General features: G+C 42.6%; 2 protein-coding genes across 2 annotated transcripts in view; both read left to right on the forward strand.

Annotated features, from left to right (window-relative positions):
- Window positions 1-22,621, forward strand: part of LOC141761756 (uncharacterized) — a 30,931-nt gene extending 8,310 nt beyond the window's left edge. The window contains exons 2-6 of the mRNA XM_074625364.1: window positions 5,207-5,729; window positions 19,346-19,537; window positions 20,363-20,516; window positions 20,603-20,788; window positions 21,098-22,621. Of these exons, the coding sequence (XP_074481465.1) occupies window positions 5,447-5,729; window positions 19,346-19,537; window positions 20,363-20,516; window positions 20,603-20,788; window positions 21,098-21,431 (1,149 nt within the window). The 5' untranslated portion in view covers window positions 5,207-5,446 and the 3' untranslated portion in view covers window positions 21,432-22,621. The remainder of the gene's footprint in view (window positions 1-5,206; window positions 5,730-19,345; window positions 19,538-20,362; window positions 20,517-20,602; window positions 20,789-21,097) is intronic.
- The window catches only part of coa6 (cytochrome c oxidase assembly factor 6), a 189,822-nt gene that overhangs the window by 30,261 nt on the left and 136,175 nt on the right, over window positions 1-23,386 (forward strand). The gene's annotated exons all lie outside the window — the stretch shown is intronic.

Consider the following 23,386-nt stretch of genomic DNA (forward strand, 5'->3'; position numbering starts at 1 on the left):
TTTTTTCTTTACAAAGTACTGTGTACACCAACTCCACCATGTAATACACATGTCAAACGCATAAGAGATCAACATCCACAACACTAAAACCTGCAATAACTGATTTTTGGCCACTTGGGGACACGACGCTGACATTGTCACCCTTTAAAGGAGCAGTGTCTTGGATTTAGTGCCATCTAGTGGTGAGATTGCAGATTGCAACCAACTGAATACCCTGACGAACTTGTCAGATCACTTGATTGCAAACAATTGACCCTTCCTAAGTCCCGCCCCTTTTCAGTCTGTGCTCCAATAACAGTTGAGCAAGCTTGAAACCCGACAAAACCTTTGACAACTTTCCCCTTTCCAGTTATACTTAGCAATACAGCCTGGGCCTCCAGCAGTGTGGCAAAGCTCTGCTCCTGGGGGACTCTTTCATTTGCATATTGACACATTGAACAGACATGGAGCAACATTAGCATTCATTTTGAGTCGTGTTTCTGGTCACTCAATGAATATGAGTCCAATATCCGCTCTCCTTTTAGCTCTGTTTTTGGTCTCCACCAACTCCTGACACGAATATCTGGCTCTTTAGCTGTTAAATGCTGAACTACGTTCACCAGCTAGTCGCTAAGATGCTCTGTAGAGCTGAGGGGAAAGTTCTAAGTTGGGTGATGAGTCTGGGTGGGTTGCGACAATGAGAAACCTCTTTTGCATCACATACAGTCATTTTATCTGTCGTGGCAACATCCCATTAATATGAAATATTGATGCGTGCAGATTTAAGTTTGAAAGCATGGAAACGAAGGCACACATTTGCAAATCAGAGTTAGCAGGCAGGAAAATAAATGTTCAGAGAGTTTACGGACACAGACTTGAAAGCATGCAGAGCTTATATAAGTATGTATAACTTTCGACAAATGAAATAAAAATGATATTTCACTACGGGCTTGGTTTCCACAAGTGGTTTGCACTAAAAGCTGAAATCTTTGAGTAAACTATAATCAAAGTGGAATAAACAGAATCAGAGTTTTCCCGGCGCTGCAGAGAATCCCGTTTCAAACTGCGGCCCAGTCAGAGCTGCTTTTGGCTCAACGCAGCGGCCTCATTATCCCCTCATTCCTCACAAGAATTCCTCCAGAGCGCCATCATTTGAGCTGCTGCCACAGATTACTTGAACCCTGGTGAGAAGAGCTGTCTTGTCCTTTGCTAACCTCTCGTTAGAGGAAAGCCCCTCCGTCCTGCGTGACCCTGCACTTTCCATACTTAGCACTGATTATTGGCTTTATATGCTGCTGTGCTCCACACACACACAATACACAAACACACACACACACACACACTTACAGTGTTAAAGTGCATGTGTGCTGTGTTTTCTGTATTATATAACGGTATTTAATGTGCTCTAAGATGTCGCATTAGGGATTAGGTTGATAGTGACAGAGCTACAGATTGCCACTGCCTCTGTGAGTGTGTGTTTGTGTGTGACGGACAGATTTCTAGTGTTTAATGCTCTTCAAAATAACTCCACTGTACATGCATGGAGCTTTATTAATCATCAAAACAAGGTTTTTTCCTCCCTCTGGCTGATAAACTCAGATCTGTGTGTCTTTTTTATGCAGTGACGTCACATGTTTTTCCAGACATCAGAACTTGAAATCATTTGAACTTTTTCTGGACCGCCGTACACAAAATTAGCTGTTCCCCAGACTATTCCCCAGAGAGCCTTTTTTCTCTATATTATATACTGTATAATATTTTCTGCACCATCTCCGCACTGCGAAAAGCTGCTGTTGATATTATAGCCAATATCAGCTGTGCAAATACACCACAAGCATCACTTTACATTTCAGAATGTACATATTAAAGCTGCACTAATCAGTTTGACTTTCACTCTTTCAACCATCTGAGCTTCACTTCTCTTCCTGTTTTGTGCCATAAAGCAACCCAGTATAGTTTAACAGTATACCCTGATAGAGGCTGATAGTCATGCTCAGTGACAATCTCATTTGTTTGCACTAGTTATTCATATAGTATGTTTCATAATTAATGTGGTTATGATTTATTGATGTGAAAGAATGCTGCAAGTAGCATATTAAGAACATTATATATTATTCATTGTTAATGTTTATGTAAGTAAATACTGGTAATGATCAAACTGTGCTTAAGGTTGTTGCTATGGCGAATGCGTTAGCAAACCATTGCCTACATACACATCCAGCAGACACAGAGCAACTTTAGCATTTAGTTGCAGTCAAGTTTCTGGCCGCCAAAGCTCTTACCTACCGGATGTTCCACTTTAGCTCGGTGCTAACTGTCTGTCTGCTGTTTGGTGGGTTTATCGGAGCTTTTTCAATGAAGGTCGATGACAGTGGGCTCAAAAACCAAAACAATGAGCTAAAAGAGACTAAAAAGCTTTGCAGAGCCAGGGGGGAAACCATATAGTTGGCTCTGTGCGTGTTCATCAGTATGAGGGACCTCTTTCACGTTAAATAATTAAATGATTAGCGCAGCTTTCAGGCTGTTTTCTAAACACTGTTCGTAGCTATACCTACGAAAATGAATGCACGGTATAATTCCTATATATCCCCAAAAAATACATTTATATGTAATCCACGTAATTGTGAACCAGGAAGTATAGAGAGCATCAAACACCACAAAGGTCGGGTTGGACGGGTGGGTCGTCCAGGACATCGCTGTTCATGCCCTGTGTGAAACCAGAAGTCAATGATTTATATGTCACGTAACATCTGAACTTAAGTTACGCCTTTCCGGAGTTATTTTAACCCAAACCACAATCTTTTCCTAAATCTAACTAAGTAGTTTTGTTTGCCTAAACGTAACCAAGTCATTCTTTTGCTAAACCTAACTAAGTAATTTTGTTTTCCTAAACCTAACAAAGTAGTTTTGTTTTCCTAAACCTAACAAAGTAGATCTTTTCCTAAACCTAACTAGGTAGTTTTGTTGCCTAACCAAGTCGATCTTTTCCTAAACCTAAGTAAGTAGTTTTGTTTGCCTAAACCTAACCAAGTCAATCTTTTCCTAACTCATCACTGTGTTCCTGTGCATTAAGAGATAGACCTGACACCTGAACCCACCGGCTCCGTTCAAGCCCCACTGTCTGATCCTCCTGATAGGATGGGTGTATTTTTACCATAAAAACCTTGCCTAGTGCAGCTATAATTTGATGGCTTAAAATAAAACCTTGGATCGGTCCTTTGAAGCCTTTCCTATGTCCACTTTGGCAAAGCTGTATCTGTAAATAATGTAGTTCGCGGCAGCAGAGCCCACCGCGTCCCCATTTACTGGCCAAGCATTTGATAGATGGCGGTTTTCTCCGTCTAAAAGCTGCCGGATCTCACTTCATCTGTCTTTCTTTTCCAATCTCTTTGCTGTCTTTCCTTGGCTCTGTGATTGTTTTCCTCCCGCTCTCATGTCATCGCTCACTCTCCTCTCCTCTCACTCTTCAGTCGCTCTCCACCTCCATCTCTTTTCTTTTCTCTCTCCGTCTCTTTCTCCTATTTTTGGTTCCCAGATGCGTCAATTATTCATGCCTTTGCATGGACTTTCTGACTAGAGAGCTATCAACAAAGAGCCATCAGGGTCATCATATTACACCTGAGCATCCACCTGTGACACATACAGTCCCACATGAGGATGCACGCACACTCACAACCACACAACTACAACACAAATGGGAGATGGTGTGCACACTCAGAGACACAGGGGGAAGGAAGGCAGGTACTGAAGTCACGTTTTTGCACCGCATGATTGAAAAATACAAGAGATTCAAAAACAAGTCACGTTGAATTTATTAGACTTGTTGTGATTAGTAACGCTGAACTCTTCTTGCTGATTCTCCATTTTACTTGTACTAAATTTTTGCACCAAACACATCTTGACCTTGATGTGATTTGAACACACAACCTTCTGATCTGGAGTCTGATTTGAGGGAACATAGACACGCTCCCGTTTGGAAAAGGTCATGCAGGCACTTTTAAAAAAATACTGGGCAGGTGATTGGATGAATAATCTGTCAATCAAACTCTTGCCGAAGCCAGTCGGGAGAAGAGTGAAAAAAACATTTTCCACCAAGAAAAAGCCTTCAGTGTTGTTCTTTGCTCTTCTTTCAATGAAGAAATTCTCTCCAGATCTGATTGCAGCATCTACGCTAACCTCTTCAGGAGTTGCCATTGTTGTCTAGAACAAACAGTTGCCTCTTTTTGTCGTGTCACACACGCCTAAGCCACGGCCGTAGCTGCCAGTAGCTCCTCACGGGACGCTGATTGGTCCAGACACATTACTTGATGCCTGACAAGATAGGTTTTTGTGTGATCTCTTGATCCTGCGATTCTCGCGTGATCTTGTGATATCGCGAGAATCCAAGTTGTGCAAGGTAAGCAGTAAGATACCTCCGACATAAGAACTGATTTCTAGTTATATAAATACACAGAGATTTCACTTCTGCAATTTTCTTGATGTGGTCAATCATCATCACCATCTGAAACTTGCAGAAAACCCAAGCAGCACCTGCAGATGGTCGCGTATAGAAGGTACCCGCGAGTTGCGAAACTGTCGCGAGATGACTGATGTTAGGCATTGATCTTGAATAGTTAAGGTTAGGCATTGACCTCGAATACTTGAGGTCAGGATAGGTCATCGAGCAGCGAGTCTCACAGAGTTTTCAAACAAATTCTGCTTTAGTTTTCAGTCTGCTTTATTGTACTCTCTGTTCAAACTTTGGTACAAGCGTTCGCTGAGCCGGCGTTCACAAAGCTAACCCCTTAGTTTGGGGATCCAGCGGGGCGATCCAATAGCAAACATTGATCAGTCTAAATGGTTTCCCGGTATAAAAGTCTAAGTGACACCTTCACAATATCAATACATTGAAACTCCAGGGTGAAAGGGAAACGTGGCGAGAAGGGGCAGAGAGGGAAAGAGCAGCAACCAGGAGTATCAGGACTTAAGGCTGCATGAGTTCCAGCTCAGCACAGCTCAGCGAATGAGTTGCTGTTATGCAAGAGCTCAGTCAGCCCAGCGGGAGATCAGAGGGAGGGAGAGAGAGAGAGAGAGCAGCGGACCGAGTCAGCAGCGAGAGCACGAGCTGAGGGACAGAGAGGAGAGGAGAGGAGAGGAGAGGAGAGGAGAGGAAAGTACAGCTGGATATACATATACATACATACTCCTTTAACTCCTCTCCTTCTCTCCTTCTCATACCTTCTTGCAGCATCATGAGTGGAATCGCAGAGGGAGCTTTCCTCTCTCCGTCAAGGGAGTGAGGAGAGGAGGACAGACAAGAAGAAGTAAGAGAAGAGGAGTGGAGGGAAGGGGAGAGGAGAGGAAGTCAGAGGCGGAAGACAGGACCAAACTTTCCTCTAAAGGATCTTTCCATCTCATACTCTACTGACCATGAGGCTGTGAATCGCTCATCCTTCTTTCCTCTTCTTCTTCTTCATCACCTGACCACATGTCTCCCAAAGTGTCACCCACCCTTCAAAGCACAGGCGCCCACCTCTGGATGCTGCTGTGGCCCCTGCTCTGTGCTCTGGTCCTGGCCAGAGGCTCCACGCTGAGCCCCGAGGACTTACAGAGCACTGCTAATACGTCGCTGCCCAGTGAGGACTGGACCGGCACGACGGCGATCCAGCTGCAGCCGGACCTGCAGACTGAAACCCAGATGCCGATGGAAGCACAGACAGAAGCGCAGACAGGGGCTCTGCAAACTCAGAGCACCACCAGCAACTACACAGGTTAGTCTACATCTTTCCCATGATGATTTCTGCTTGTGTGCAAAAAAGTTTTCAGCTGCATACCTGAAGTGCCAAAGTTGGATCCACATTGAAAGAAATCTTTTGTGTAATTAGTTCCAAACGTTACAGAGTTTGGGCCAAACTTTTTCCATGTCAAAGAAAAAGAAAAAGAAGTGCTTGATAGATGTTTACTCTGGATACAAGATGAAACCTTATACTGCCTTTGAATGAAATGAAATGAATCGGAAAAGTGATTTTAAGGCAAAAACGCCAATGTTTTGGATTCTCAAATGTGAATATTAGCAGGTTTTCTTCGTCTTCCGTGATGGTAAACTGAGTATCTTTGAATATTTTTAATATATATAACATTTATCCCTGCAAAAGTTCTTGTCGTGGTCACAGACGACATTTTGATTGCAAATACCAAAAACTCCAAAGTAGATTCAGATATTTAGATGTAGATATTGTTAACCTCCTAACATCACAGAATCAGATTTTGGTGTTTTACTACATAATCACAAGTATTGGTATTACTATAGGCTTCCCATTGGCATTAAAACTCTCAGCAAAAATGGGGAGTTACAGAAATCTCATGACAAGTTCTTGAAACTGTACTTCGAAGCCTGTTTCCCCATTGATCTGCCATACTTTAATCTGAGCTCGACCTTGACCCTAACCCCAAGTATCTTCTGTGGTACTTAACCTCAAACGAAACTTAGCCCTAAATCAAACCCCAACTAGCGTGCGCTATGTGAACACACAAAAACAGGCTTCTGAGACGTCTTCGTTTGACCAATACCGCATTTTATCTCCCAAAAGTAACTGAAGCGCCTTGAGTTTCAGTGTTTTCATGGACTCGGTCAAAGCTGGTTTGCAATTTTTTTTGCTTGAGCGCCGATCCAAGAGAAGACTTACCCACTCCAAAAACCTCCACTCTGTTTTTCTTATTCACACGCCATGAAAAAGTTTTCCCAAAACTAGAAACAACTTGTTGATTTTCCGCTCAAAACTCACTGAGAAAGTTTGACGTGTTCAAGTAAACATGTGCGTGCTGTAATGTGTGTTTGTGAATGCAAGTGCACTTGTATTTGTTGTGCTTTTGATTAATATTAGATCAGTGTTTGGTTTGGGTTTTAGGTTTTTGGAAAGTGGGGGACAATTTGTCCAATTTTCACATTTTCAATGGACTGTTTGAGGTTTTAAGTATTGGGAGTGTATTATTATTATTATGTATCATGTCAATATGTCTATACGAGTATCAAAGTACAAACTTGAGTGTTTCTACATGTGTGCGCTTAGGTGTGACTCGTTTTGGGCGTGCTTGTCGGGGAATATGGAAGTGCGAGTGCATACAAGCAAATGTGCCCTTTTGTGTGTTTTCGTGTGTGGGTATGTGTGTGTGTGTGTGTTTTAGTGTGTGTGTGGCGGCAGGTGATGCAGTTAAAGACAGTTCATCACATCCAGGCTGGAGCTGCTCAGCCTGAAGAGAAAGCTGCAGCGCCGCTCGCATGACTTCACCTCCACTGGAGCATGAGCTGCCTTTCTCTTCTCCTCCTCCGCTCCCTCTTTCTTTTTCTCCTCTCTATCTATATGTCTCTCTCTCTCTTGTTTATTTTCTCCAACCACTGTCTCATCTGTTTCTACTAATTGCTTTATCTCCTTCTGTCACTTTGCCTCTCCCCCACTCCTTGTTGTGCTCTTATCTTTTCTCCTCTCTGAGTGTCTGACACTTCTTCTCTCTCTCTCTTTCGTTTTCCACCATTTATTCTTATGTCCCTCGCCCGCCCTCTTCTCACTCACAAAGCCCATATCCTCACGTGTATGCATAAATAGCCAACAGCAGATGACAGAATGCAAACCTCACGTGCTTAATACACACACACACATTGGAAATGGGCGCACTCGGCCCAAACGGCACCAATCTTCTTAAAGGTTTAGAGAATAAACAACACAGTTGCTCGTTTCATAACGGCAGCTCTGTGTCTGACAGAGCAGGAATAAGCACTTTATACTTTAATAACACACACACACACACACACACACACACACACACACACACACACACACGCAGGTGATCAGCTGGATTGCCACATCGCACCACATGCATGAATTACGCCAGACCAGAGCTTTTATGTGAGAGAGTTTCCAAAAAATCTAAATCCTGGAGGTGTGATTAACATCGAGTGTGTGTGTGTGTGTGTGTGTGTGTGTGTGTGTGTGTGCGTGTGTGTGTGTGTGTGTGTGTGTGTGTGTGTGTGTGTGACAGTATAAACTGCTTATTTCGGCGAGCATTAACAGATAAAAGCAGCACTTCTCATTTTTGTTTACTCTTTTTCCACCATATTTTAAGCCTATTTGACTCTTTTTCCCTTCAGGTCTTACATTTACAGCAGCTTTCACTGTGTTTGTGTGTTTTTGGACATTTGAGCCATTTTAGTTTCAGCCCCTTTGAGAATAAAAACCAGCCTCAGTTGTCATTTATAGGACAAAAATAAATCCCAGTTAAATATAGAAGGCTTTTGTACGTGCGGAGCTTTTGGACGCGGCCAAATCAAAAGCACCGAATGAAGACAGATCTGGGAGTGACTATCCAGGAAGAGTTCGTGTTACAGCAGAGGTTCCCAATATTTATTGTCCCCAGATGTACCACCACCTTGTACACCTTCATCAACACCACCTGACATGTTCCAAACATAGACTATATTAGATGTAGTCACCGTGACGTCCCCCTTTGGTTTGTGGACTTCCGTTTTGAAGCCTCGAGTTCGGCATTTTGCTCGTCATCATCTTGGTTCTTTTGCAACCAGAAGTACCAGAAGTAAACCGAACTATTTTAACCATTAATCTCCTACCTTTTAGCTGTGTCACCATCCGTTAGCTAGGTATTTCAACAGTTTATCCGTTAATTTCATCCATCTATTTAAACCATACTGTATATCCGCTACTTTTAGCTATTTCACAGCTACTTTTAGCTTACTATTAGTTAGCTAGTAAATTTTCAAGCACGTGAAAAACCGATACGATACGTTACGATACAGTATGGTACTATACGATACGATGCAATACAATATGATACAATACGATACAATACGATACGATACGATATGATACGATACGATACAATACAATGTGATATGATATGATATGATATGATACGATACGATACAATACAATGTGATACGATACGATACGATACGATACAGTATGGTACAATACGATACGATACAGTATGGTACGATACGATACGATACGATACGATACGATACGATACGATACGATACGATACGATACGATACGATACGATTGGATACAATACGATACAGTATGGTACAATACGATACGTTACGATACAGTATGCTACAATACGATACGATACGATACAGTATGGTACAATACGATACGATACGATACGATACAGTATGGTACGATACGATACAGTACAATACAGTATGGTACAATACGATACGATACAGTATGGTAAAATACGATACAATACGATACAATACGATACAGTATGGTACAATACGATACGTTACGATACAGTATGGTACGATACGATACAGTACGATGCGATGCAATACGATACGTTACGATGCAGTATGGTACAATACGATACAATACGATACAATACAATACAATACAATGTGATACGATACAGTACGGTATGATACAATACGTTATGGTACAATACGATACGATATAATATGATACGATACGGTACGGTACGATACAATATGATACAATACGGTACAATACATCGATGCGATACGATACAACTTCATTGTCAGTTTACATTGAAATGTATTTTGCATTCTTAGGCAGTTCTGTTCAAGAAATGCAACACTTTTCGTAGACATACAAAACACATTCAAACAGTTGAGTACATGTTAATATAGAGTGCAAATACCGCACCAAATGTTTAAAGTTTTACTACATCTATTGTTGTCATTAAACCAATTCCTGACTATCTTTTTGTATTAATTCATAGCCGTTTACAGAGCTTGTTCAATGCCATATCAGAGAGGTCAGAGGTCAACTGGGAGTCATAGCGTCTCAGTGTCTACAGAGAAGACACAATGTGAAAGTCTCCTCCATGCTTTTACTGAATCTACTGTTTTAAAAATCGATAAAACTGGTGAAGCAGACGCGTGAAGGTTTAGCACACAGAGGCCCCGGAGCGCCGGATCAAACCTCAGCTTTCAGACTCCATCAATACAAGCCGTGACTCATTATGCAGCTCATCCAGGAATCCACAATGCCGGCCGTTCCTGGAAGTAAATTGAACAGAGTTCTGCTATTGATCAGCTCGTCCTCAGGTGCCCCTCCTTTTTACATCAGACTGCGTTTACACACTTATAACCTGTCAGGTTAAAATCCTCTTTTTCTCATCAACTATGGAATATGAACAACTTCTCGATCTCCAGTTTTGTTTTTCCTCACAGGATATAAGTACCCATTTTGATCTCATCATGCATATCTTAGATTATTCAACAGCTTTCATGCTGTATTTAATACAATATACAGTATATCATTTCATACATAACTTACATTAAACACAATGTATAACTGTATGCAGTGTATGTATCCGTACTCTGGCACAGCAGTGCTTTGAGCTAAATGCTAACAGAAGTGAGAAGCTGCAGTGGTTCAGTCGGCGTCCAGGTCGACCTGGCAGGCTGCTGATGAGCAACGGTTATTTCAGCCTCAGAAAAGCCGTAAGCCTTTAGAGTAACACGGTAACACAACCCTATTAACCTGGACGTGCGTGAGTTAATGTTAGTGTTAATCCCTAAATGCGGCCTATATCAGTTACTTAGCAGGCAGTCTTCTTCTTAATCTGACGAAGCAGGAGTTTACAGTGAATCCTTACTGTTTGTGGGGGGTTTTCTGCAAAAGACTTTTTTGTCCAAAAACGCTTCCTATACAAACTTTTCTGTCTCTTAGTGTCTGAATTTCTTATATTCCTTCCAAAAGGAAGCACTGGAGAATAAAACAAGTGCAATGGTGTGCAACTAAGTAGCCAGCAACCCACAACCAAGTTCTTGTGGTTAAATATTCTAAAAGAATCCAACTTCTTGGATAAAAACAAATACCAAATGTTCAGTTCTAGTTACAGCATCTACCTCACGATGGCAATAAGCTGCTTATTCTTCCCTCTGAGTCTCTTTAGATAAGATCGTCAGTGAAAAGCCTCAAACGTAAATGTGAAATGCTACAATGCCTTTAATCTGATTAAGTGACAGGCAAAGCCAATTACCTTTGTCTATTCCAGGCTATTTCTAGTGCGAGAAATCCCTGTTAATGACACGCCAACACCTAGGAATACAGATGCAAACACTCACTGGTAGCAGGTAGAGAGTCCAGTGTCTTCGGAAGCCAATTACTTCTGTCTATTTGAGGGTTTTGCATTGGAAGCCGTGCTAGAAATTCACTCAGTTCTGCAAATAATGTGATTCCTGGCATATGCAATGTCTGGATTTCTGCAAACACGCATGACCCAGAAAAAGACTTTGTGGGGAAACATACTGTACATGCAAGGAAACACACACACACACATACACAATGCGATGCCAGGGGTATTTCTGTCAGTGACACACACTATCGTCACTCCTGAGCCCTGCAGGCTTGGCGAGCTTCAGACAAAGACTTCCTTCTGTCTCCTGCCTGTCAATCCAGTATGGTTGCTGGCAGTGACTCAACTTCATTATTACCTTCCCACGGCTTACAACCAGCGCCGCTCGCTGAACGGAGTCACCGAGGAGGGAGAGTCTGAAATGATCCTTCTCTCTCTGTGCCCTGATGGTTGAAGCTGGATGGGAACAACTGGACACTTATCAATGAAAACGATAGTTCTGCATTTTGGGAAATACACTTATTCTCTTTAATACCGGTCTATAGCCAGCAGCCGTTTAGCTTAGCTTAGCTTAGCACAAAGACTGGAAACAGAGGTAAACAACTAGCCTGGCTCTGTCCAAAGGTAACAAAACAGGCTGTTCTCATACACCGTTCGTAGATATACCTACGAAAAGTTATGCACTGTAACTCGTATACATATCCCACAAAATCAATTCGTATGCAATCCATGTAATCGTGAACCAGGAAGTATGAAGAGCAACAAACGAAGCATATAGGGAGGATGTTGGGTTGGATGGGTGTGTCACAAAACACCAGACTTTTGCTCAGGAGACCGGTGTGAGACTCCACATGAAACCAGAAATCAACGTTGATTTATTTATATAACGTAACTTCCGAACTTAAGTTACGCCACTTCCGAGTCATTTCAACCCAAACCGTGATCTTTTCCTAAACCCAACTAAGTCGTTTTGTAGCCTAAACCTAACCAAGTCAATCTTTTCATAATCCTAAGTAAGCAGTTTTGTTGCCTAAACCTAACCAAGTTGTTTCCTGTGAAGACAGAAGTTTATTTTGAAAAGACTGTACACATGTAACCAGCGGAAATTGACACGTGCATCATTGTTGTTGGACATTCGTAGAAAAACGCACAAAAAATTAGGAATAACCTTTCGTAAGATATCACACGAACCGTTGAGGATAAGTTGAACAAAATCTGCCAAGCAACAAGGGGTTATGTGCAAGGTAACCAGTTGAAACTCCAGGAAGTTACTTGTCCTGGCCAAGAAATAGTCCAGCATAGCACATAACCGGCGGAATTTGCAAACCTTTGGACAGAGCCAGGCTAGCTGTTTCCCCCTATATCCAGTTGTGGTTTAGTGAAGCTAAGCTATCCACCTACTGGTTCCAGCTACATACAGTATTTAGTGTAGAGTTATGGGAGTGGTATTGATCTTCTCATCAAGAAAGTGAATAACTGTATTTCCCAAAATGTCGAACTATTGCTTTAAAACAAGAAGGGGTCCTCAACTTTGAAACTTATTAACTCAGGTGAAAGGCAAATGGTAGAAGCTGTAAGAAAAACTTGCACCAGCGCTCATTCCAATAAACCAATCTGAAATTACTTTTTTAAATATCTCAAAAACTAACACAAATCCCTATCAAATGCTCTAACATTTACAATACAGAAGTATTTCCATTTATTTTTTAAGTGTATAACCATTTCCAGCAACCTGCCATGTGTACTTTTGATTTCATACCGAACATTCCCAGGATGCCAGAATGAGTTTTAGTTGACTTATTCCATTTGAAACAAAGTGACAGCCACCGTGGCTGAACACGCGAGAAAAGAAAGTGGAATTTAAGATCTCTTGTCTCTTTGTCATGTAACATTGATGAAGGCTTTTTCATCTTAAATGTGCTCGTTTTTCTGTGCCAATAATTACACTTGTTTTTTGTTTTCATGGCGTCCATTGAACTCCAGGCTCAGCCAAGTCTGTTCCCAACCTATAAAGGTTTTCAGACCAGTGTTACTCTTTTCTGGCATGTCAATGTCCCTCAAACATTTGACTATACAAATGTCCTTGATTACTTTATTTCACTTTACCAGCATTTAGGACTCACTGGACACAAGCACTATGCATGTTTGCACAGGAACAAACACAGCAGAGTGAGAGCTGAGGGATTATGTAATCAGTTGTGATACCGCTGCATCAGTGAGGTGCCACAGAAATAGATCCACTGATGGAGAGGACAGAGAGACAGAAAAAGAGAGACGATGTTTGTTCAAGGCCAGATCAGATAAAGCTGGAGCAGCTGGAGCAAAGGGACCAAAAAACACTCAAGAAGAGGGAGAATCAGACAGGAACACGAGGACGAACGAGATGAAGCTAGTCAGCCGTCAGCCAAGAAATGCCATCTTTCATTAACTTCAACTCAAGACTTTTAGCGTCTGGTAAAGACTGACTCAGATGAAATTAATTTTTAACCATTGTTTATCCAGGGAAAACTGACCACGCATGGAGGAGGGAGAGTTTTTCCTTCAGTCTGTTTAACTAAAGTCTAACTTCAAGCTGCAGGGCTTGTTACCAGCCGCGACAGTCTGTGTGTGTGTCAACACAGCAAAATGTGGTCCTGGACATGTTTACTGTATTGGGAAGTACCACAGCGGAGGTTTTGCAGCACGGTTGCACAAAAAGGAATATGAATGACATGATAATGTGCAAGGGGAAAAGCTCAGCTTAGCACAGCTTGGCTTAATAAGAACGCCATTCTTGCTTTTGGTGTGTCGTTTGTACACCATGTAGTCTGTACTGACTGCAATGTAAATATGCTACAGTCAATGTTAGTGACGTAGAATAAAAAGTGAGAAAGACTGCTTATGGCGGGCAGGTGGGGAGGTGGATGGGTCCAACAAACACAGGACTTGATAGACTTGATGTCTATGATATTGTGTTTACCAGGTACAGAGAGTCTAACGAAAAAGATGCAATGAAGTTGCATTATGGGAAGTGTAGGATCTAGTGTGATACTAGAGCTAGAAGTCAGCAGTCATGCATAGATTGGGACCATTGTCTGTCTAATCCGTCCTCCGAGTGTGTAAAGGTCATTCCAAGTATGCTAATACTAATATGTGTGGCATGCATGCCTTATGTCACTGTACAGAACATACATGTGTGCATGCCAGGGGTACATCTAGCGAGTGTGTGTTTGCACTCATTCTGTGCATGTGTATGTGTGCGTTTGAATCTTTAATGCAGAGAGCCTAATCTTTATTTAATCACAAACTATTCCGAGTGCTTCCCTGACAGATACAAGTGGGGAGGGTTTTTAGAGAAGAATACCGCAGAGTGGATGTTTGGTTGGTGGTTTCGGGTTGCCAGGTTTGGGGAGGGGGGTCCAGAAGTGTATTAGCGCCCCGCTGGCAGCTGAAGTCTTTGATTGGCAACCCCCAGTTTCCACGATGAATGGGAACCAACAGGACGGAGCAAACAGAGCGCCGAGTCAACACACACAGAACTAACGTTTGTGTCAAACACACACTACCTGGACATCAGTACAGATTTGGATTTTGATTAGGAGCCGATGTCAGTCACAACACACCAAAACCACACATTTTCAATCTTTTCGGCATTAATTCCAATTTTTTATTAATGCTGGGCTCCACTGTGGGGGGGGGGGGGTGATCTGTTTGTTCACCCCACACTGGCGTCATTGTTCTTCCTCTCTGTTTACTATAGCGTGTCGACTCACTGGGGGAAGTGGGTGTTACTTCATCGTTTCTGGGGTTTGTAGGGACGGCGAAGAGTTGCCTGCTGCGGGGTGGCAACAGCAAGCAAAAAAACACCTCAGCTAGAATCTTAAAACACACACTGTCACGTAATATGTTCAATATGTTATCTGCCTTTATAGAGGTAAAGGCTTTTTCTTTGGCAGGCGAGTGTGTGCGTTTGTGTGTGTGAGGAAGCTTAGGAGGTGCATTCCTGATTTAACACTGTGTTTCCAGAACACATAGCCTACTGCGCATGTACAGTAGCCCGGTCGCACCAAATGGCGTATGAATGACATGGTAATTTGCAAGTAATTTTGCATGCATTAACAACATCTTTGTTGCTTTTGGCGTGTCATGTGTACGCCCTGTAGACTATAGGCTACTGACTACAATGCATAATGCGTAAATATGCTACGCTCAGAGCTAGTGACGTAGAATAAAATTGAGAGCGAACGCTTATGGTGGATGGGTCAAACAAACACAGGACTTTCAACCAGGACACAGATGTTTGCATCCCAAAGTATTGTTGAGTTATTTTGAAGTTACATTAGTGACGTTTGTGACGTGTTTTCCATGTTACGTTGTTTAAGCACATATTTTATTTAGTTTACGTAGTTATTTTAAGCCCAACCGTGATGTTTATTCTCTGTTTCTACTGTTTCACGGTAACGACATGGCGTGACACGCGGAAATACTATGCTATTTATACGACCATGAGATCGGGTTGAGTACATACATTACCTAATGTGGTATGGTAAGAGAACTTGATACAGCGTTGTAGACGGGCTCCTGTTCATTCCTATGAGAGCTGCTCAGTAGCGCATGAAGCCAAAGTGGCCCGACTGCCGAGTGATAAAATAACCGGATCATCCGGCGATCATCCGCGTCCATTGGGCCCATAGAGCAGGCGCAGTAGCGTTTCCTTTAACTCCGCCTCCCAGCCCTTCGCTTCAGCCTCGGCCTGGGGCTCATTCACATGAACGGCGGAAGGGAAATAACTCTGGAATTCAGCTGTTAGTGCATTTCACAACTTTTAGGACCCAATAATTTAAATAAGGGCTATTCAAGTGTTCGTACTGGGAAGTTGATTCACCTCAAAAAAAATTACCCGCTGATTTACAGATGTCTCTTTCCCAATGTAAGTCTATGGGAAAAAGTATTTTTGGGCCCAATGGCATCACGTGACGGACAAGGAAGTTGCAGTACCGCCGTTTGGCCACTACGAAAATTTGCATCAAAGCCCGGCGCTCTTCCTGGGGGGCTTAGTTTAAACAGAGTTTGTTAGCTAGCTTCCTTTTAATTATAAAAAACTATTAATACATTTAAGAAATACTAACAGAAAACAGCTATTTGCTATGTAAAGATATAGAGGAGTAATTGTCTACCTGAGCAGAGAATAAAGTCACTCTTCTGTGTGTTGTAATACATAGCCAGGAAAAGGGAAAAAAAAGTTGAAATATGGGAGAAATTGTGAGGGTTGGCAAGTTATGAGCATCCACCCTCCGGTTCCCCCTCAGGTTAACACTGTTAGCTCTGTCAGTAAAGTGTTGCTGTTGCTTTCACTAATAGCGCCATTAGCTGTGAGATGCCAGCTCAGCCAAAGCCATGCTGAGATCCACACAGAAATCTTAACACAGAAAAAACAACAACACAGAAGTTAAGCTATCAAGCTCAATGAAGTCCCAATAAAAACGACATTGAATGTTAATTCACCATACCGTCTAATAATCTATATCCCCATGCGGAGAGCAAATAGATAACTGTGTTGTCCTGCGCCAGTAAATGAAAGCTCCTGTTACTGAAATGAGGTCTGATAAACTCACCAGATGATGATTAAAACCATCTCATTTTAATTAAACAATATCATATCGCTTTCATTCAAATGCAAATGTCGCTCCTTAGTGTGTTCTTTCCCCTGAGAGATTTGCATCTCTCAAACACAATTGACAGGATTATATTATTTTCAAACACTGAAAACAAAAAGAGAAAGAGAGAGAGCCTGGCATCGGCAAAATACGATGAATTTACGCTTCTATGTCCAATCTTCATTAAAAAGTCACATTTTAATTATCCGCCCTTCTCTTGCACAGCGTTTGGTGATGTCTATCACTGTCACTGTCAAATCTAGATGTGAGCAGATGCGAGTAAGCGATATGTGGGTGATGTCATTGCAATATGACATCACTTGTTGCCACTGGAACAACCTTTTAGCCACAGACACGCACACACTCAGTGATAGCATCAGTAAAAGGTATCTTAGGGGAAAACAGAATGGCTTTCAGTTTCCCCTTTAAAACCAGAGTCAGCTCGTCCTTGTTTGCCTGTATATATAGTACATTACGCACGTGTCTGATGTGTGTGCCTTGATGTGTATATGTGTGTATATATATGTGTGTGTGTGTGTCAGGGCGGAGATGCTGTCATCTTCACACAGGATCACAGGATCCTCTCCCTCTCTGTCTCTACCGCTGCAGAAATCCTCCCATCTGTCGTTCCTAATCAGCAGAGAGCAGCTTGCATGTTCACATGGTCTTATAGTGGTGGGATGACATCTCTCTCTCTCTCTCTCTCTCTCTCTCTCTCTCTCTCTCTCTTTCTCTCTCAGATTACACTAATACTGACGCAGCAAAAGCAAACTGCAGCATGCTTTAAATTTGTTTCTCTGTTCATGTCTTTTCAAAGTAAGAGCTCTCTTTTAAAGCTGCACTAATCATGATGTTTATATCAACTAGAAGTGCACTCGGAGAGCGCAGACCTCCGCCAACACTGTAAAAAAGGATTTTGGATGGTGGTAAATACAACCCATGCAAATGGTTTAAAATGTTCTCAAGTGTATTAGTAAGCAAGGAAAATATATAATAATGGGTAAATTCTATCTACGCTACCTGTTTGTTAACAGTAACAACTGCAACATAAAAAACTACAAGTGCACTCGGAGAGCGCAGACCTCCGCCAAGGCAGGTTTCATGTATATCGCTTATAAACATAGTGCAGCATTTAGCAGCTAAAGAGACAGATATTTCCATCGGGAGCTGGTGGAGACCAAAAACAGAGCTAAAAGGAGAGTGAATATTGGACTTATATTCACCAGGTGGCCAGAAACAAGACTTTAAATGAATGCCATTATTGCTCGATGTCTGTTACATTATAAATAGGCATCTGTTTGGTAACATGCTAGCTATATCAAGTTTAGTCAAAGGTGATAATATGTCAGTGCTTACTGCTTGTTATGCTGCTCCCAAGTGGCCAAAAACTGTATTAAAACAGCTTTAATAAAGTGGTAAACAACACATTTTTTCAACTGGAATCTGAGTGTAGCATTGCATATTTAGGCTACTGTAGTTTTGGATAACAATCTAATCATCCGGTATTTTTATGCCTCTGGCCACAGCTGTTGCCAGCGTGGAGGCATTGTGTTTTCGTGTTGTTTGTACCATTCTCGTAAACACAATATCTCAGGAACGCCTGGAGGAAATTTCTTAAAATTTGGCACAAACATCCACTTGGATTCAAGGATGAACTGATTACATTTTGGTGGTCAAAGGTCACTGTGACCTCACGTCCGCCCCATTCTTCTGATATCTCAGGAACGCCTGGAGGCAATTCAAATTTGGCACAAACATCCACTTGGACTCAAAGATGAACTGATTAGATTAGACAAAACTACAAGTTAGTGAAGTGAGCTTTAAAAGCCAGAAATCCCAGCAGCTGTCAAAAGCAATTGCTGAGTCACCAGCATTGATCAATAACTCTGTCAGCCGACTGCAGATATCATATGATCATTGTGTAGTTTTTGGTGCTCAAATATACTTATTTTCCATCCGAGTGAGATCTTTCAGATGATTTGTGCGACTAGCGACGCTGTATAGGTTTACACGAGATTTCCTGAGAGCTTCAAAAATCCCTGCAGCACAATCTAACAATAGCTGCTGTATCACGAGACCCCTCAGAGGTATTTGCGTATTGTAGCATAAGGAAGATAAAAATAGTGCTTTCTATCTCTCCCTCTCTCTCTCTCTCTCTCCATCTCTCGGTGTCTATCTATCCAGTGGAAACTGCTAATCTCAGGCTCCCGGCGTAGATAACAGGCACTCTGGAGCGAGCTGTGTCTGTGTTTGACAAGAGAGCGGAGAGAAAAGAGAGATAGAAGAAAGGAAAAACAAAGAGAGGATAGAAAGAAGCAGACAGAGGGGGGGCGTTAGAAAAAGGTATTGGGACAGAGTTCATTGAGTTTAAATCTTAAACACTATTAAAAATGTCAAAAACTTTCCAACGGACAGTGGAGTCTGATAGAAGTAAACATTTTAAGTGCTCCAGAATCAAATAAAGGCTATAATTCACCAATGGTCTAAATATAAAGCTATATTAGCTGATTACCTCTCTTAAATCAAAACCAACGTTCTTCCTTGTTTGTGTCCCCAGCTCTCAATCACGAGGTGTTTTGTTTGGTCGATGACCTTCTGTTTTGTCCCCTCTCTCTCTCTGTCCTAAGGTCTGTCCTGTATCCCCGTCCTGCCGCCACGTCGGGGCTCCTTCTACGTAGAGAGCGGCACGGGCGTGTCGATCGGCAGCGTGTTGGCCTTCTGGTGCAGGGAGGGATACCAGCTGGTCGGCAGCGACAAAATCTACTGCAACGTCCGCAACGGCAAACCGCAGTGGAGCAACTACCTGCCCGCCTGCGAAGGTAAGCAGGCTTATTCTGGTGATTTGATGATTAAAGTTAGGGTTGGTAATGCTGACAATCCGTCCCCTCAGACCTCCCTCCAAAGTCACTCCCCCACAATTATCGTTATGAATGTCATTACCAAACACGGCTATTGTTAGTACTCACAGCTGTCAAACTAGCAGCTTGTGGAAGACTCAGGTGACGCGCAATGAGTACAGAATGCACGCACTCGATAGCCAGGCAGGTAGTCTGTAGTTTGTTACAGTCCTGCGACAGCCACGGATACCAAATTTTTGTCACGCAAAAGTCTGTCACTGAGTGATGAAGTTACACGATTGGTCGGCCGAGTGTTGTAGTTTCCTCATTGGTCGTTGCTCTTTCAAAATGAAAAGGCGGGAACCATCCTTTGTTTACGTTTTCAGGGTTCCACTCACCGGCACGATCTCAACTTTGCAAATGAGCCCGTCCAAGCGCGACGCGTCCGGCTCACGAAACTTGGACCAAGCTGTGAAACTAGGCGATCTAGTTCTAAAATGAAACGGGATTCAGCACTGGCATAGCCTGTTTCCCACTTAAAAGTTTTCAGATGTAGATTTTGGTGGATTGTTTAGACGGAATAACAGAATGTTTACGAGCAGGCCGCCATGATGTTTCCTGTTTGAATGTACTCCAAATACAACAGCCATATAGTCTTGTTTTCTTTTCTTGTCAGGGCTTTTGATTTATCGTTTGCTGTCGGGATGTAAAGAGAATTTCAACAAATATAACAAACATGTTTTTGAAGAACATTACCAACCCTAGCTTTAAATAAATCTTTTAAAATGTAATTAATCCCCCCCCCAGCGATCCCCAGACCTGAGGACCGTGGTCTGAGAGTGGCCGTGTTGGCTTCAGTCGTGAGCGGCATCGTCATCCTCGCCATGTCCTTGTCCTTCCTCATCTGCTGCCTGCAGGAACGATCCAGTCGGGACCGGGCCAAGAAAGACGGACGGAGCAGGTAGAAGACTGATACATGTAGTCTTTGGTTGTTGTCAGACTTTCTCCATATGGACTACCAAGCTGATAAAGTTGCCTCCTCTTCAGGCGCAGAGAGAAGCGCTCATCCCGTCGCAGCGAGTGCTGGCTGGAGAGAGAAGAGGGTGATTGGGAAGCTTTCCCTCCTCCCAAGATCTTCCATCTCTCCCAGAGGATGAACCCCCGTCTGGCTCCAGACAGCCCCCTCTACCTGACTGGAGCACTCGGTGGATATGAGAACAGAGGGTACCAGAGGTGAGCTGGCAGCAACCACATCACAGAGAACCAAATGCATCATGAAGGTGTATTAAGAAAAAAAAATAGAAGTCATTTAGAAAGGACAAAACTCTACCAACACTGAACAGCTGTCCAGCCCCTTAGTTTCAGGTCCTTTGGCGTCATTTTCAGAATCAAAACCACTACAGTTACCCTTGGTGCCACTTTAGGTTTAGGCAACAAAACCACTATAGTTAGGTTTAGGAAAGAATCCGAAGTTCTAACTTTCAGCTCAGTTGACTTTCTTCGTGCCCTTCATTTCTCGCTCTCTTTCTGTCTTTCACACAGGAGTCAGGAGAGTTTGCTGAAGACCTCCCTGCCCGGACTCTACCGCTCCGAGTCTCAGCTCTACCCGCACGTCGTCCTGCAGAGGGTGCCGACTCCGACGGCGCCCTCTGCCCCTTCCGCTCCGTCCGCCCCCCTCTACCTCCACCTCCCCACCTCCTCCTCCTCTACCTCCTCGCCCGCCCACGCACCCCCCCACGGCCATCCTCACATCATGGCGCAGTATCCCACCCCGACGTACCCGCCCCACCCCAACACAGCAGTGCCCGCCTATCACCCGACGCCAGCGCCCATCTACCCCAACCCCAACCCGATGCCACAGCGGCCATGGCAGTAGTCTTCCACTTATACAGGGCGCTGTGCCGTCCTGCTGAATCCGTTGAAGGGACGCATTTTGGAGAAGTCTTTTTACTCTTCCTCATCCCTGTTTTTTCCGACAAAGCAGAAACTGGAGATGCAGCCGGTGCAGAAGCTCCCTCTTTTACCGCATGCTTGCTGAACTTGTCCTGCATTTTGGACTAAACAGGAACTGAACGCTCTCGATTTTTCTCGTCCTTTTATTCTTGCTGAGCTGATGCTTCTGCTTCACTCTCTGCAAGAGGAGATCCGTGGAGAAAGTCTTGCTTTTCTTTTTAGCTGCCAGAAATTACAGGAAGTAGCTGGTTGACAAGGGAACACGGGAAGTTTTACTTTAAAAGGTGAAGAGTGTAGGATCTGGCGCCATCTAGCGGTGTGGTTGCAGATTGCAACCAACTGAAACTTCTCCCGTGTATCAAGCGTGTAGGAGAACTACTTAAAGGTGAAACTGTGATTGGCTCTATCTAGAGCCAGTGTTTGGTTTGTCCATTCTGGACTACTGTAGAAACATGGCGGCCGGCTCCGAGAAGAGGACCCGCTCCGTATGTAGATATAAGCGTCTCATTTTAAGATAAGGAAAACACAACAATACTTATTTTCATACACTAAAGAAAATATCAATATTATATTCCATTTCTGCCAATAGATCCCCCTAAATGTTACACACTGTTCCTTTAAGGCGTACAAATTCGGTTCAACCATTCCGTTGAAGGAAACGAAGGATTAGAAAGGACTTTGTCTACGGCCGCCACTGTTTAGGCGGCTCAAATCTTAATTTTTTTAATAGTTTATTGTTAAGAAAAGGATCCCTATCAGCCTTCCTGAGGTCCACATAATCATATCTAGACAGATATATATATATATATTTTTGCTTTGATGCTAAAGACTTAACATGAATTTTTGAAATCTGATGTGTGATGTAATGAAAGGTTTTGGGTCTTATTAATATGTATTTTACCACACTGCGTTGGAGAAAACAGACTGGAGAATGGAGCTTCATGGGTAGAAAACACACTGCGATTAACCTGCTGTTGTTGTTGCTGCAGCCGGCCAACTTTGTGCTGTTTGTATGGATTTAATGATGCAGAGATCGTTTTCAATTTATCTTTTCTTTCTCACAGGAATTGTTAGCTAAATGTAAAAAGAAACAAAAACAAAAGTTTATTTTTCTCTGTCATGTTGGAAACATGTAGAATATAAAGTACATGACTGGACATCTGAGCTGGGTCGAATAATAGTTGCAAATAATTATCACAACTTGAATTAATGCAAGGCAGGTTTGCATGTAAAACCTCAACAAAGTCTCATGGCAATTTGTGAAATAATCACTTAACTTAACCTATTTGATTCGTGTACATAGACACGAATTTCCCTTTTTTTTCGTGACGCTCAGCACGACTTTCAACGTATTTTTGTCCAGCAACACATGACAATTTCCGCTCCAGTCTTTTCAAAATAAAACTACTCAGTTATGTTTAGGAAAAGATTGACTTGGTTAGGTTTAGGCAACAAACTACTTCGTTAGGTTTAGGAAAATATCGACTTGGTTAGGTTTTGGCAACAAATTACTTAGTTAGGTTTAGGAATAGATCGACTTGGTTAGGCAACAAAACTACTTAGTTAGGTTTAGGAAAAGATCGACTTGGTTAGGTTTTGGCAACAAACTACTTAGTTAGGTTTAGGAAAAGATCGACATGCTAAGGCTTAGACAACAAAACTACTTAGTTAGGTTTAGGAAGATCAACTTGCTAAGGCTTGGGTAACAAACTACTTAGTTAGGTTTAGGAAAAGATCGACTTGGTTAGGTTTAGGCAACAAAACTACTTAGTAAGGTTTAGGAAAAGATCGACTTCCCAAGGCTTAGGCACAAACTACTTTGGTAGGTTTAGGAAAAGATCACGGTTTGGGTTTAAATAACACTGGAAGTGACGTAAT

Source organism: Sebastes fasciatus, chromosome 23, assembly GCF_043250625.1.
Source record: "Sebastes fasciatus isolate fSebFas1 chromosome 23, fSebFas1.pri, whole genome shotgun sequence".
Taxonomy (NCBI): Eukaryota; Metazoa; Chordata; class Actinopteri; order Perciformes; family Sebastidae; genus Sebastes; species Sebastes fasciatus.